This window comes from Vigna unguiculata, chromosome 7 (assembly GCF_004118075.2).
Source record: "Vigna unguiculata cultivar IT97K-499-35 chromosome 7, ASM411807v1, whole genome shotgun sequence".
NCBI classification, from domain to species: domain Eukaryota; kingdom Viridiplantae; phylum Streptophyta; class Magnoliopsida; order Fabales; family Fabaceae; genus Vigna; species Vigna unguiculata.
In genome coordinates, this window is record NC_040285.1 from 18,199,416 (window position 1) to 18,212,147 (window position 12,732).

General features: G+C 40.1%; 3 protein-coding genes and 1 long non-coding RNA gene across 4 annotated transcripts; all 4 read right to left on the reverse strand.

The window, feature by feature from the left end:
* Positions 1-1,049: 1,049 nt before the first annotated feature.
* LOC114189771 lies at positions 1,050-1,955 on the reverse strand. The gene is made up of 2 exons (XM_028078457.1): positions 1,761-1,955; positions 1,050-1,664 (listed from the first exon to the last, which is right to left on the reverse strand). The coding sequence occupies exons 1-2, from the start codon at positions 1,869-1,871 to the stop codon at positions 1,149-1,151; spliced, it is 627 nt and encodes a 208-aa protein (XP_027934258.1). The 5' UTR covers positions 1,872-1,955; the 3' UTR covers positions 1,050-1,148.
* A 45-nt stretch (positions 1,956-2,000) lies between these two features.
* On the reverse strand, positions 2,001-4,250 carry LOC114189738. Its single transcript, XR_003605726.1, has 4 exons — positions 3,860-4,250; positions 3,656-3,723; positions 2,700-2,781; positions 2,001-2,615 (listed from the first exon to the last, which is right to left on the reverse strand). It is a non-coding gene; the product is annotated as an uncharacterized LOC114189738 (long non-coding RNA).
* A 3,266-nt stretch (positions 4,251-7,516) lies between these two features.
* On the reverse strand, positions 7,517-9,811 carry LOC114191247. The gene is made up of 5 exons (XM_028080420.1): positions 9,660-9,811; positions 9,431-9,566; positions 9,221-9,328; positions 8,282-8,389; positions 7,517-7,573 (listed from the first exon to the last, which is right to left on the reverse strand). The coding sequence occupies exons 1-5, from the start codon at positions 9,809-9,811 to the stop codon at positions 7,517-7,519; spliced, it is 561 nt and encodes a 186-aa protein (XP_027936221.1).
* A 428-nt stretch (positions 9,812-10,239) lies between these two features.
* LOC114191249 lies at positions 10,240-12,216 on the reverse strand. Its single transcript, XM_028080421.1, has 4 exons — positions 11,971-12,216; positions 11,508-11,925; positions 10,877-11,198; positions 10,240-10,459 (listed from the first exon to the last, which is right to left on the reverse strand). The coding sequence occupies exons 1-4, from the start codon at positions 12,214-12,216 to the stop codon at positions 10,240-10,242; spliced, it is 1,206 nt and encodes a 401-aa protein (XP_027936222.1).
* Positions 12,217-12,732: the final 516 nt, after the last annotated feature.

The following is a 12,732-nucleotide window of genomic DNA, read 5'->3' on the forward strand; positions in this document are numbered from 1 at the left end:
GAAAGCACATAAAATTCCAAAATAGTTCGGCGTCATAAAGGATGCAGCTTTAAATGGCAATCAGGAACTACTTAAATGGGAAACGCTATTAAATGTTTTGCACAACAGGTTTTCACAGATAGGTGGAAACTTTATTTGCATTTTCTTTTCAGTAAACTCTCTTAATAAAAAAATAGTAAAACTTTTTTGGTGTGACCTACATAAATGGAAAACACATAAACTTCCAAAATAGTTTGGTGTCATAAAGGATGCAGCTTTAAATGGCAATCAGGAACTACTTAAATGGCAAACGCTGTTAAATGTTTTGCACAACAGATTTTCACAGACGGGTGGGAACTTTATTTGCATTTTCTTTTCAGTTAACTCTCTTAATAAAAAAACAGTAAAACTTTTTTGGTGTGACCTACATAAATGGAAAACACATAAACTTCCAAAATAGTTTGGTGTCAGAAAGGATGCAGCTTTAAATGGCAATCAGGAACTACTTAAATGGCAAACGCTGTTAAATGTTTTGCACTACAGGTTTTCACGGACAGGTGGGAACTTTATTTGCATTTTCTATTCACTAAACTCTCTTAATAAAAAACCAGTAAAAATTTTTTGGTGTGACCTACATAAATGGAAAGCACATAAAGTTCGAAAATAATTTGCGAAGACCAAGGCTGCAACTTTAAATGGCAATGACAAAGTACTTAAATGGCAAACGCTGTAAAGGGTTTTGCACAAATTGTCCTTAGACAGGTGCCCATTTGAATTGGAACAAAATTTAACCACGGATACATGCCTAACTTTCTTATCCAAATATTAGTGCATAATTTAAGTGCCTGGGTATGTCCTTTACACATTTTGGAAAAAAAAAATTCAAATTTTAATTGGAGATTAAAGTGGTAGACATTGACAACTTAAATGGCAAATACAGTTACTGTTTATGGACCAATACAGATGTACATATTTGTGACACATCAAACCTGATAAATGACACTAATTTGGTCAACACAAAGTATCTATCTTATACATAGTAAGCACTTCAACATAATATTGTAGCAAAAGCTCTAAATGATGTCCGATAACAAGGTCTTGCAATGTCATAATAACATAAATACATCAACTATTTTCTCCACAAATTTCAAAAAAACAAGTACACACATCTATTTACGAAACTTTCGTCTCTGATATGTGGCAAATAGGGTTCGAATTCTTGCACTCTTCAAACGTAATCGTGGTTGATGCTTCATTCGATCATACATATTGCTTTCTTCATATTCATTTGTGTCTTCATTATCAAACTCTGCTGCTTTTTGAACTTCCTCATCATGGTCCATGTCTTTACCAAAAACGGAATAACTGTGTTGAGCACTGCAACAACCGTTGACATCCGCAACACCATCGCCAATTATGTCATCAAAATACTCATGACTTGGATGGGAACACCCTCCAGATCCCTCATTAAATTCACCTGTCCTATCGATAATATGCCTTTTCAATTCCTTCAATTGAGCTTCTAGTTCATCAATGAGCTGTTCTTGTTGATCTACCGCAAGTTCTAACCCATCGTTGTTTGTCACGTCTGTCTTCTCAGAAAAACCACGACCAAAGGCTTCAAAAGCTTCTCTAACAATTACATAACCAAACTCTTCTGGTGAGGCAACTACATCAAAAACAACCTGCATACCATTCCAAAATGAAGCCATAAATCAGTGCATGCAATAAATAAACCATGTAATAATTACAAAAATAAAAATAACTAAATTGAAAATTACCAAATTCTTATTGAAACTTCGACTGATGACAAAATCGCCCACTTTCACATTCATCCAATGCAAAACACGTGGGAATTTGGTTGACAAACATCGACCCTTTTGGGACCACATAAGCAGATGGTCATAAGCCCATAACTACAAAACATATGAATGAAGAACATTTGTCGATCAACAACAAATACTACAACATCATTCAAGTCAAGTAAACACTAAATCAAAAATTCATACCTGTAGCAAATAAACACATCTATCTACATGGAAGTGTCTTTTAGTTCCACCTCTCTTAAACAAGAAAGAAGCACGACATATGCTCCCAACCAAGTATTCATACACAACAACACCCCAATTCAAATTTCCAAGACCTTCAATATCATCTACCCGCTTAAACAGAATTGGGAAAACCCTACCAATACGATTTGGCAACAAAAATTCACAAATGCCCAACAATATATAAACTCTACAAAAGTCAGGTATAGAAATTTCTTTCCTATTTCGCATTAGGAAGTCATACAACATGCTTAAGTCGACGTTCTTACTTTGAAACATTTTCCTACAATTACTCTCCACTTCGATTTCGTTTAAATTGAATTTTGGACCAACCACCCTAAGACCAAGACCTACACAAACATCCAATAAAGTAAATCGAACTGATTGGGATCTAATTTGAAAACATCCACTCTTGTCATCCCATCTAGAACATAATTTACTAAGAAGGTTTCTAGACAATTTCGTAGGCTCCTTCAACATTGTTAACCATCCGAAACATGTCCCTTCAATAAATAATTTTTGCTCTGCTGTTAACTGGTTGTTAATAGATGCAAGATATTTTGTTCCACAAGAATGCCTCAAATGTATCTGCAAAGAAAATTAAACAACTACACTAATGGGACTTATTAAAATGTCAAACACAAATCAAATGTATGGTAACGTTATTCATACCTTATTTTCAATGGAGTCATTACCTTGTTGCATATCCATACTTAGTAGAGTTATCAACAAACACTCACCAACGCCCTAAAACCTAAAAATGACCACACAGAAAATCAATCATAAAAACCAAAAAAGCACATCACCAAAACGGATAAAACACATAACACCACATGATCAAATAAAGTAATCAAACTAATAAAACAAGGAACAAAGTATTAAACAACAAATTGGAACTGTTTATGTGGCAAACACATTGCAACTTTTAGAATTCAAATAATATAAAAAATATGAAAAATTTTAACCAAATTATTATCACAATAGAATGTGCTTGGAAATAGAGTTCCAATCTAAATTCTTAAATGGTGTTAACTAGGTTCATGTTATTCACCATTGACACTAGTAGCGAAGTGATACAAAATTTGCAAGGGGAGTTTTCAAAAGTTCCAATATTCTTACAGAATCATAACTACAGAATTTAATCTCATTTTTTGTCATAAAACATATGTAGCATATATGATTCAGGTAAAACTTTGATTCATAGGTTCATTCAACAAAATAATATGAAATCAATTACTAACATACAAATTAACATGAGTTGAGAATAAAAAGAAACAACGTCACAATGTAAAGATATAATAACAACTGTAACCAAATCAAAATGAAAAGATGAAGAATATGACAAATGGATAATACATCACGTAAACATGGACCAAAATATTAAACACCAAATTGTAACTGTTTATGTGGCAAATGCATTGCAACTTTTAGTATGCAAATAATATAAAGCTTCCAACTAATAGAATTCATTCAACGAGTGTGTAAGACTAAGCCATCCAATCATACTTTCATCAAACACCACAACACAACAAACCATTTCAAATCAAATAGGGGATTCACAAAGAACAAAACTCAAAATAAAGGAGGCTAGATTCAAATGACACTCACAAAAGCAAAATTGAAATAACCTGCAAATAAGTCAGCTCCGTAAACACCACACTTCAATTTTCATCTCACCTCCAGCAATGGCACGAAGCTGTCATAGATATCATAAGGAGCACGTCAGTTTCGGATGAAAACCCTAAACCCCAAAAATACATTCCACTCCAAGCAGAAATGGTTTCCAATCAAAACCCTAAACCCCAAATTGATTTATAATCGAAAATGCTAACCTGCAACTTCAATGCTCTCCGTCAACCACCGTCGGGAACGTTCCACTGTGATTTCGTCTACCACCGTCGGGACGAACTGCTTTCGTGTAGGTGGGATTCGATGTGCAACGATAATGGGTTTGGGTGAATGCAGCGGAAATTTTAAGCAATGGAAATGTGCAGGAGAATGGTTCTGTATCACCGTGGAGAAGGGGAAGAAAAGGTTTAAGAGGGGCCAAAAATGAACTCCAACGCGCGAGAACAGTTATGTGAAAGACAATCTATTTTTTGAACCCACGTCCCTATTCTTCAATTCTCTCTCACACGTGCAGTTTCCATTTTTTAACTCAAAAAAATCATTTTAATACATGCCACGTCACTTTGTCAAAAAGTTTGTAACATTCACTTTGTTAAACAATCGTTTTCCTTTGTATTAGCGTACAGATGTCGTCGTGCACTTATTTTTTAAATATGAATGATAATAGTATTTAATATATTAAGTTAATATATAAAATAAATTTATATTTATTAAAAATAAAGTGAAATAAATGGAGAAATTAATTGTTAATGAATAAAAAAAAGATAAACAGTTTTATAGAAAATAAGTAAAAATAACCATTAATTTTGAAAAAATTTAATAAATAATTATATTGTAAATGGTAGAATTGGTATTATGAAATGTGAACACAAAAGAGGGAATCATCTTTATATATTGTTATAAATATTAAAATAGTGAACGTATCTATCTATCTATATATATAAAGGAATTCCCTCTTTTGTGTCCACATTTCATAATTCCAACTTTACCCTTTATAATTTAATTATTTATTAAATTTTAAAAAATTCATGGTTACTTTTACAAGTTTTTATAAAATTATTTATTTATCTCCTTTTTCTTTTTTTCACTTACTATTCATCAACAGTTATTTTTCTCTTATTTTCTCCGTACATTTTATTTTATTTTTTATAAATATACTTTTATTTTGTTTATTAACTTAATAACATTACAATATCATCAATTATTAATATAATTCAAAAAATGCATACACACATGCGCGATAGCGCTTGTGTTTACAAATATTGTTATATTAAGTTATATTATTGCAAATATTGTTATTAATATAATTAGTAAATTTAAGTGATGCAATAATAATTTTAATTTTAAATATAATAAATAGAACTGATATCATAATATAATATAGTTAATTGATTTTATGAAATAATTATAATATAATTGTTATTATTTTAAATTTTTTTAGAATAATAATATAATTGTTATTATATTTATTTAATAATTAAAAATACTAATAATATTATTAATATAAATTATAAAAATTTTAAAAGATTAAAACTCTATTTAGCAAAAATATTTAGTATAACAACATTTTCTATAATTAAAAAAGTGTAAGGCCCAATATTGTTTTTCTCATATTGTCTTTGTATGCTTACTATATTTTGGATGAGCTGATATGTTAAAGGCATGAAATGCATAATGTGCATGTATGGGATTGGTTCATGGATTGAATATGATAAGTTGGTATGGAACTGATATGAGATATGGAATAATTCATGGGTGAGACATGATAAATTTTGGTATGGTATTGGCATGAGATATAATTCTATATTCATGAATTTGGGAAGGATGTGTTGTTATTGATTCAACATGGAATATGAATGAAGAATGGTTAATAAGGTTGGCATGGGATCTATATTTGTATTAAATATTACTTGATTGATTGAGTATGATTGGTATGTGGTCAGCACATAATTCCATGAGCCTCTAAGTGAGACCTCATGGTGGTGCTTTAGTGGTCGGGATGTAATTCCATGACCCCTATTAGTGGGAGTTCATGGTGGTGCCCCATCTATGTAATTTAGTAAGGATTCAAGGTAAGATTGCATCCTAACGCTTTAAGGAGTCAGTTAGTCTCACATAGAGCAGACTAACTCTTGTGGTGAGAGTAGCAGGAGGCCTGAAATTTATTAAGGGTTAATCTTGTGTGGGGGGATTGAGACATTGTAACACTTAGCTCGGAGGTGAGCAGCTCGGGGGTGAGCAGAGAAATCCACCACAGGTGCAAGCATCCGCTGAATCCGACTAAATTATACGTATCCGGATGAGTCAAGTCTGAGTCTTAGTGTATTGTTTGAGAAGTCATAACATGTTTGGATGACATATACTGCTTGGGCTGTGAAATAACATGTGACTGCATGATAGACTGTTTTATACTCTAACTTACCTTTCTATTGTTTGTTGTATGTTCTGTGTGTGTGGTTTTCTCTTTTTACGGTGATCATCAACTTATTGATGTGAGCATATGCGAGAAACACCCCTGGTCCACAGGGAGGTGATGGTTTCGCTGTGTAGCCCACATGGGCTGGATTCTATTGTTTTGGGCCTTATTTTAGGGCTATGGCCCATGTATTGGCTGTCCTTTAAATGTCCATTTTATTACTGTTGAATTTTTGTATCTGGTTTAGTTTGGCATCGTTGTGTGCCTTGGATAATGGTAAGGAGTTATGTTTAAACTCCAAGACTGCGCTACTATATTATTTTGGTGTGACGCTTCCTTTAATTACGTTTATTAATTAAATGGAGTGTTACAAAAAGCACACTTATAATAATAACACCATTATGAATAGTAATAATAATAATAATAATGATACCAATAATAATAATAATATTTATGCTATAAATATTAATATTAATTGTAACGTGAAGGCTAATGTCAACTATAATAATCTATAATTATATATAACGATATACATTAACAACAAAACAAATAAAAATGACAAATAATTAAATTACGATCTTGTAGTAAATTAATTTAAGATGTGTGTCTAACTATAAAAAAAAAAATAATAATAATAACACCATTATAATAATATCTCGTAGTGATAATTGTAAGGCCTAGTTATTTTCCGTTTGGTTTATTTTATGGGTTGTCCAATTCTTGGGCCTAAGGGGAGTTGGCCCAATTCATTTTCTGACCTAAAGCGCTCAAAACCCTAAGTTAAGCTCACTTTCGTAAAAACAGATTTTCCTTCTCTTAGAGCTGCTGCCACCTCTGCTAGGGTTCCAGAGCGCACCTTCCGTTCGCATTCTGCTTGACTCCGTTCTTGACCCACGTAAGTGTTTCCAATCCATGCTCCTAAAATCCCTGGTCCCCTCATTATGTCGACCTTTAAAGACGTTACCTTTCACATTTCCAGATCCAACCCATTCCAACTCATCATAATCCATCCATGGACATAGAATCCAACACATCTCATTATCATGCCTCTTTAATAAAAACCGCCTCATTTATTTCACATGCCAAGTCCATACCAAACCCGTCATCCACATTTCATGAATCATGCCAAGCATACATAACATTCCATTATATACATGTTTCTCATCATACCATTCATTTCCAAACCAATACTAATCATCTAAGAACAACCGAGCATCCAAACAGCACACTGTCTCGCCTAGCCCCTCGCTTAGGCTGAAGGGTCTTGCTCAGGCGAGTCCCTCTTCGCCTAGGCGAGGGCTCAAGAAAGGGGCAGGAGCACACGCGGGATCTCGCTTAGGCGAGACCCCTCTCGCCTTGGCGAGGTACTCGCTCGCTCAAAAATCGAGTTGGTCGCCTGGGCGACCTTTCGCGCAAAAAGGTTCTAGGCGAGTCCCTGTTCATCTCACCTAGGCGAGACTGGCTCGCTTGGGCGAGAGTAACAGGCCTCGCCACTGTTCTCCTGCAACAGTCGTACTCAGCAAACCAAAACAACATACCAAACGCATTTTAAGCACACAGAGCCACAAATCAGTCAAAGACCCTCAGTACAACAGTGAAATAGCAGTAAAAGAATGAAATACACGAGTGGGTTCTAGCTTCCCTACCTGGAACGAGCTAGTTTAAAGTGTCCTGACACCGAACAGCGGAGTACCACAGCTCTAGGAGGAGATCACAGAGCTGGAAAAACGAACAAGGAGTGTTTACTATTGAAGCTCTAACACTACACACGAAAAATAGGACCAGAGATTTTAGGAGCATGGATTGGAAACACTTACGTGGGTCAAGAACGGAGTCAAGCGGAATGCGAACGGAAGGTGCGCTCTAGAACCCTAGCAGAGGCGGCAGCAGGTCTAAGAGAAGGGAAATCTGTTTTTACGAAAGTGAGCTCAACTTAGGGTTTTGGGCGCTTTAGGTCAGAAAATGAATTGGGCCAGCTCCCCTTAGGCCCAAGAATTGGACAACCCATAAAATAAACCAAACGGAAAATAACTGGGCCTTACATTCCCTCCAACAACAAAAATTTTTGACCCCGAAAATGAAACTTATCAGGTAAAAAGATGTGGATGTGATTTTCTCATGTCCTCCTTTAACTCCCAAGTCGAGTCACCCGTCCTCCGATCCCAGATGACTTTAACAAGACTAATGTCTTTCCTCGACGTTCCTCAACCTTGCTATCCTCAAGAGCTATGGGTAGTACTTCCACGGTGAGGTCTTCCCTGATCTGTATATCCTCCGCTTCCAACACATGGGCCAAATCGAATACATACTTCCTCAGCTGTGACACATGGAACACCGGATGAAGGTTCGCCAACTGCGGGGGTAAAGCTATCTCATAAGCCACCAGTCCAATCCTTCTCGTGATTTGATATGGGCCAAGGAATTTAGGGGAGAGTTTCCTTGAGCGGAGAGCCCTTCCCACACCAGTGGTTCGGGTCACCCTCAAGAATACATGATCATCGGCTGTGAACTCCAAGGGCCTCCTCCTACGGTCTGCATAGGCCTTCTGCCTACTCTGAGAGGCATGCATCCTATCTCTCACCATCCTCACCTTCTCGGTGGTCTGCTCTAACAATTCTGGTCCAACCAACACCGCTTCCCCATCCTGATACCAGCAAAGAGGAGTCCTACACCTCTTGCCATAAAGAGCCTCGTATGGCGCCATGCCAATGCTCGCATGAAAACTGTTGTTGTAGGTGAACTCTATCAAAGGAAATACCTCATCCCAAGCACCCAGATGATCCAATATGCAAGTCCTCAACAAATCCTCTAACGACTGGATCGTCCTCTCAGACTGGCCATCGGTCTGAGGGTGATAAGCTGAACTCATGGTGAGCTTGCTACCCATCGCACCCTATAGTGTCTGCCAAAACCGAGACGTGAACCGTGGGTCTCTGTCGGAAACTATGCTCGAAGGCACTCCATGAAGCCTCACTATCTCTTTAATGTATAGTTGGGCCAACTTGGCCATTGACATTCTCAAGTTCATCGCCAATAAGTGGGCACTCTTGGTCAACCGATCCACTATCACCCAGATGGTGTCATGTCCCCTAAAAGTCCGTGGCAAATGGGTCACAAAATCCATGGAGATGCTGTCCCATTTCCACACTAGTATTTCCAAAGGCTGTAGGATTCCCCCGGGTCTCTGGTGTTCCACCTTCGCCTTCTGACAAGTCAGACAAGCTGATACAAACTGTGCCACATCCTTCTTCATTCCCTGCCACCAAAAGTTTTCCTTGAGATCCTGGTACATCTTAGTCATGCCAGGCTGCAGACTAAGACGACTCTTATGTCCTTCCTCAAGAATTAACCGTTTTACCTCCGCATCATCGGGTATACATACTCTGCCCCGAAACCTCAGTATGCCATCATCACTCAAAGCAAAGTCTCTAGCTTCCTCTGATCCAAGTTGTTCTCTAACCCTGTCCAGACTAGCATCCAACAACTGCCTCTCCCTGATCGAGTCCAAGAAGTTACTAGATATAGTAAGGGTACTACACCTAATGGACTCGAACCCCAACTCCACCTGTATCCTCATGTCTCTGAACTCCTCTAGTAGTTCTACCTCTTTTATCATTAGATGTGCCGTATGTACCGTCTTCCTACTCAAAGCATCTGCCACCACATTTGCCTTCCCCGAGTGATATAAGAGCTCGAAGTCGTAATCCTTCAGGAACTCCATCCACCTCCTCTGCCTCATGTTCAACTCCTTATGGTCAAACAAGTACTTGAGGCTCTTATGATCGCTGAACACACGGAACTGAGCACCATAGAGATAGTGCCTCAAGATCTTCAAGGCAAATACTATCGCCGCCAACTCTAGATCATGAGTGGGGTAGTTACGCTCATGCACCTTAAGCTGTCGTGAAGCATACGCCACTGCCTTCTTTTCTTGCATCAAGACACAACCAAGCCCGAGATGAGACGCGTCGCAATAGACTTCAAACAGTTTCCCCACATTCGGTATTACCAATATAGGAGCACTCGTCAATCTTCTCTTTAGCTCTTGAAAGCTCTCCTCACACTTGTCCGTCCAAGTGAAAGGTTGGTCCTTTCGGGTAAGCAAAGTAAGAGGCGCCACTATCTTGGAAAATCCCTCTATGAATCTCCTATAGTAGCCCGCTAACCCTACAAAGCTCCTGATCTCTGTGGCCAACTAGGACTCTCCCACTTTACCACTGCCTCGACCTTTGCTGGGTCTACTGCAATCCCCTGGGCGGATATCACATGTCCCAAAAACTGAACTTCCCCCATCCAAAACTCGCACTTGGATAACTTGGCGTACAATTGTTTCTCTCTCAAAACACCAAGCACCAACCTCAGGTGTTCCGCATGCTCCTCTTGAGTCCTGGAATAGATAAGGATGTCGTCTATGAAGACTACGACAAACTTATCTAGGAAAGGCCGGAAGATCCTGTTCATGTAATCCATGAACACCGCCGGAGCGTTGGTCACACCAAAAGGCATAACCACATACTCGTAGTGGCCATACCTGGACCTGAAGGCCGTCTTCTGTACATCATCAGCCTTTACTAAAATCTGGTGGTACCCCGATCGTAGATCTATCTTCGAGAACACTGACGACCCATGCAACTGATCCATCAAGTCATTAATCCTCGGGAGCGGATACTTGTTCTTGATCGTCATCTTGTTTAATTGCCTGTAGTCCACACACAGACATGAACTTCCATCCTTCTTCTTCATCAATAACACTGGCGCTTCCCAAGGCGAGGTGTTGGGTCGGATGAACTGTTTCTCCATCAACTCTTCTATCTGTTTCTTGAGTTCCACTAATTCTGCCGGAGCCATACGATATGGAGCCATCGAGACTGGACCTGTTCTTAGGACTAGGTCAATAGAGAACTCCACCTCTCTACTGGGAGGTAACCCAGGCACTTCATCCGGGAACACGTCCTCAAACTCCTGTACCACAGGTATAACTGATGGTCCTTCTCTCTCCTCTACCTCCATACGAGCGAAGATTATGAAGCATTGCGCGCCACTCTGAATCTCTCTCGCCACCCCCTCAGGAGACACCAACTCCAACTCCTCTGAGTCAGGAAACAACAACCTCTTCTCACGACAGTCTATTAGAATGCGATTGGCAGAGAGCCAATCCATCCCTAAGATCACCTCCAACTCCTGCAGGGGCAGGCAAATTAGATTTACTTTGTACCTGCGTCCCTCTACCTCTACTGGAAGCCTAGCACACAAGGATGACGTCCTGACCAAACCCGACGTCGGGGTAGATACTGCAAGTTCACACTGCAGCTCGCGCACCGGCAGACCCAGACGCTCCACACAAGCAATTGACACAAAAGAGTGTGTCGCTCCAGAATCAAACAGTACACACAAGGATTAACCCGCTATTATGCATCAACCCATAACAAGATTACCTGAGCCTGCGGCCTCTGCTCCGGTCATGGCATACACTATGCCCGTCGCCTGAGGCCTGTTGCCTCTATCTCTCCGTTGGTGCTGATGAGAAGCCTGAACTGGAGGGCGTGCTGCTGCCTTAGCAAGGGTGGGACAATCCTTCCCAAAGTGGCCCTCCTTACCACAGTTTTTGCATCTGCGGTAGCCCTCCATGCGTGGGCAAGCGCTCCTCAGGTGAGGACCTTCACATATATAGCACTGGACTCGACCTTGCTGAGGGGGAAGAGCCCTAGACCCCTGATGCTGATGGTGAGGTCTGTCGTACGGTCTCCTCCTCTCGTCATGTCTGGGCTTGGACCCAGATGGCCCACCAATCCTCTGAGGCTGTTGAGGCCGCTGACCCTCTACCTCATTCTTCATATTCTTCATTACTCTGGCCTTCTCTACCAGAGCAGCAAAATCCTTGATGGACAAGGGTGCCACCATCAAGCGAATGTCGCCGCGGAGTCCATTCTCAAACTTGCGGCATCTCCACTCCTCATCGAGTGGCAAGGTGTAGAAACGGCTGAGATGCATAAACTTCTCAGTATAATCAGCTACTGACTTCTCTCCCTGTGTGAGCTGGAGGAATTCCACCTCCTTGGCGTATCTGACACTGTCGGGGAAATATTCTGAGAGGAACTTCCCCCGGAAGGCCTCCCAAGTCACAGGCTTTCCTCTCTCCTCCATGATGGACTTCATGCTCATCCACTAGTGTTCAGCTTCTCCGGCCAGCATGTAGACGACAAAGGCCAACCTGTTATCTGCTGGGCACATCTTCGCATCAAAGATTCTCTGTAGATCCTTCAGCCATTGATCGGCTGCATCTGGACTGGTCTTTCCGTTGAACTTCACGAGATGGTGCTTCAGGAAGTCTTCCAGACTCCACTCCCTGACTGGTGGTCGTGGCTCAGGGCCAAACACAGGGACAGCCGCCCTGTTCTCCTCCAGCTGGTGGAGGGCCTCCATATGCTGCCGATGAGCATCCTCGGCAGCCACCCTTGCAACTTCCATCTGCTGCATCACCAATTGCTGCTGCTCGAGCGACGCTGCCTGTCGCTGCATAGATGCCTCGTGCTGCTGCATCATGGCGGTACTCTACTGCGTCATAGCAGCTACCATCGCCTCTATTGCTCTGGCGATATCCAGTGCGTCTCCCTGGAATGATTGCGGAGTCCTACGAGGAGGTGTCATAGTCCACTGGCA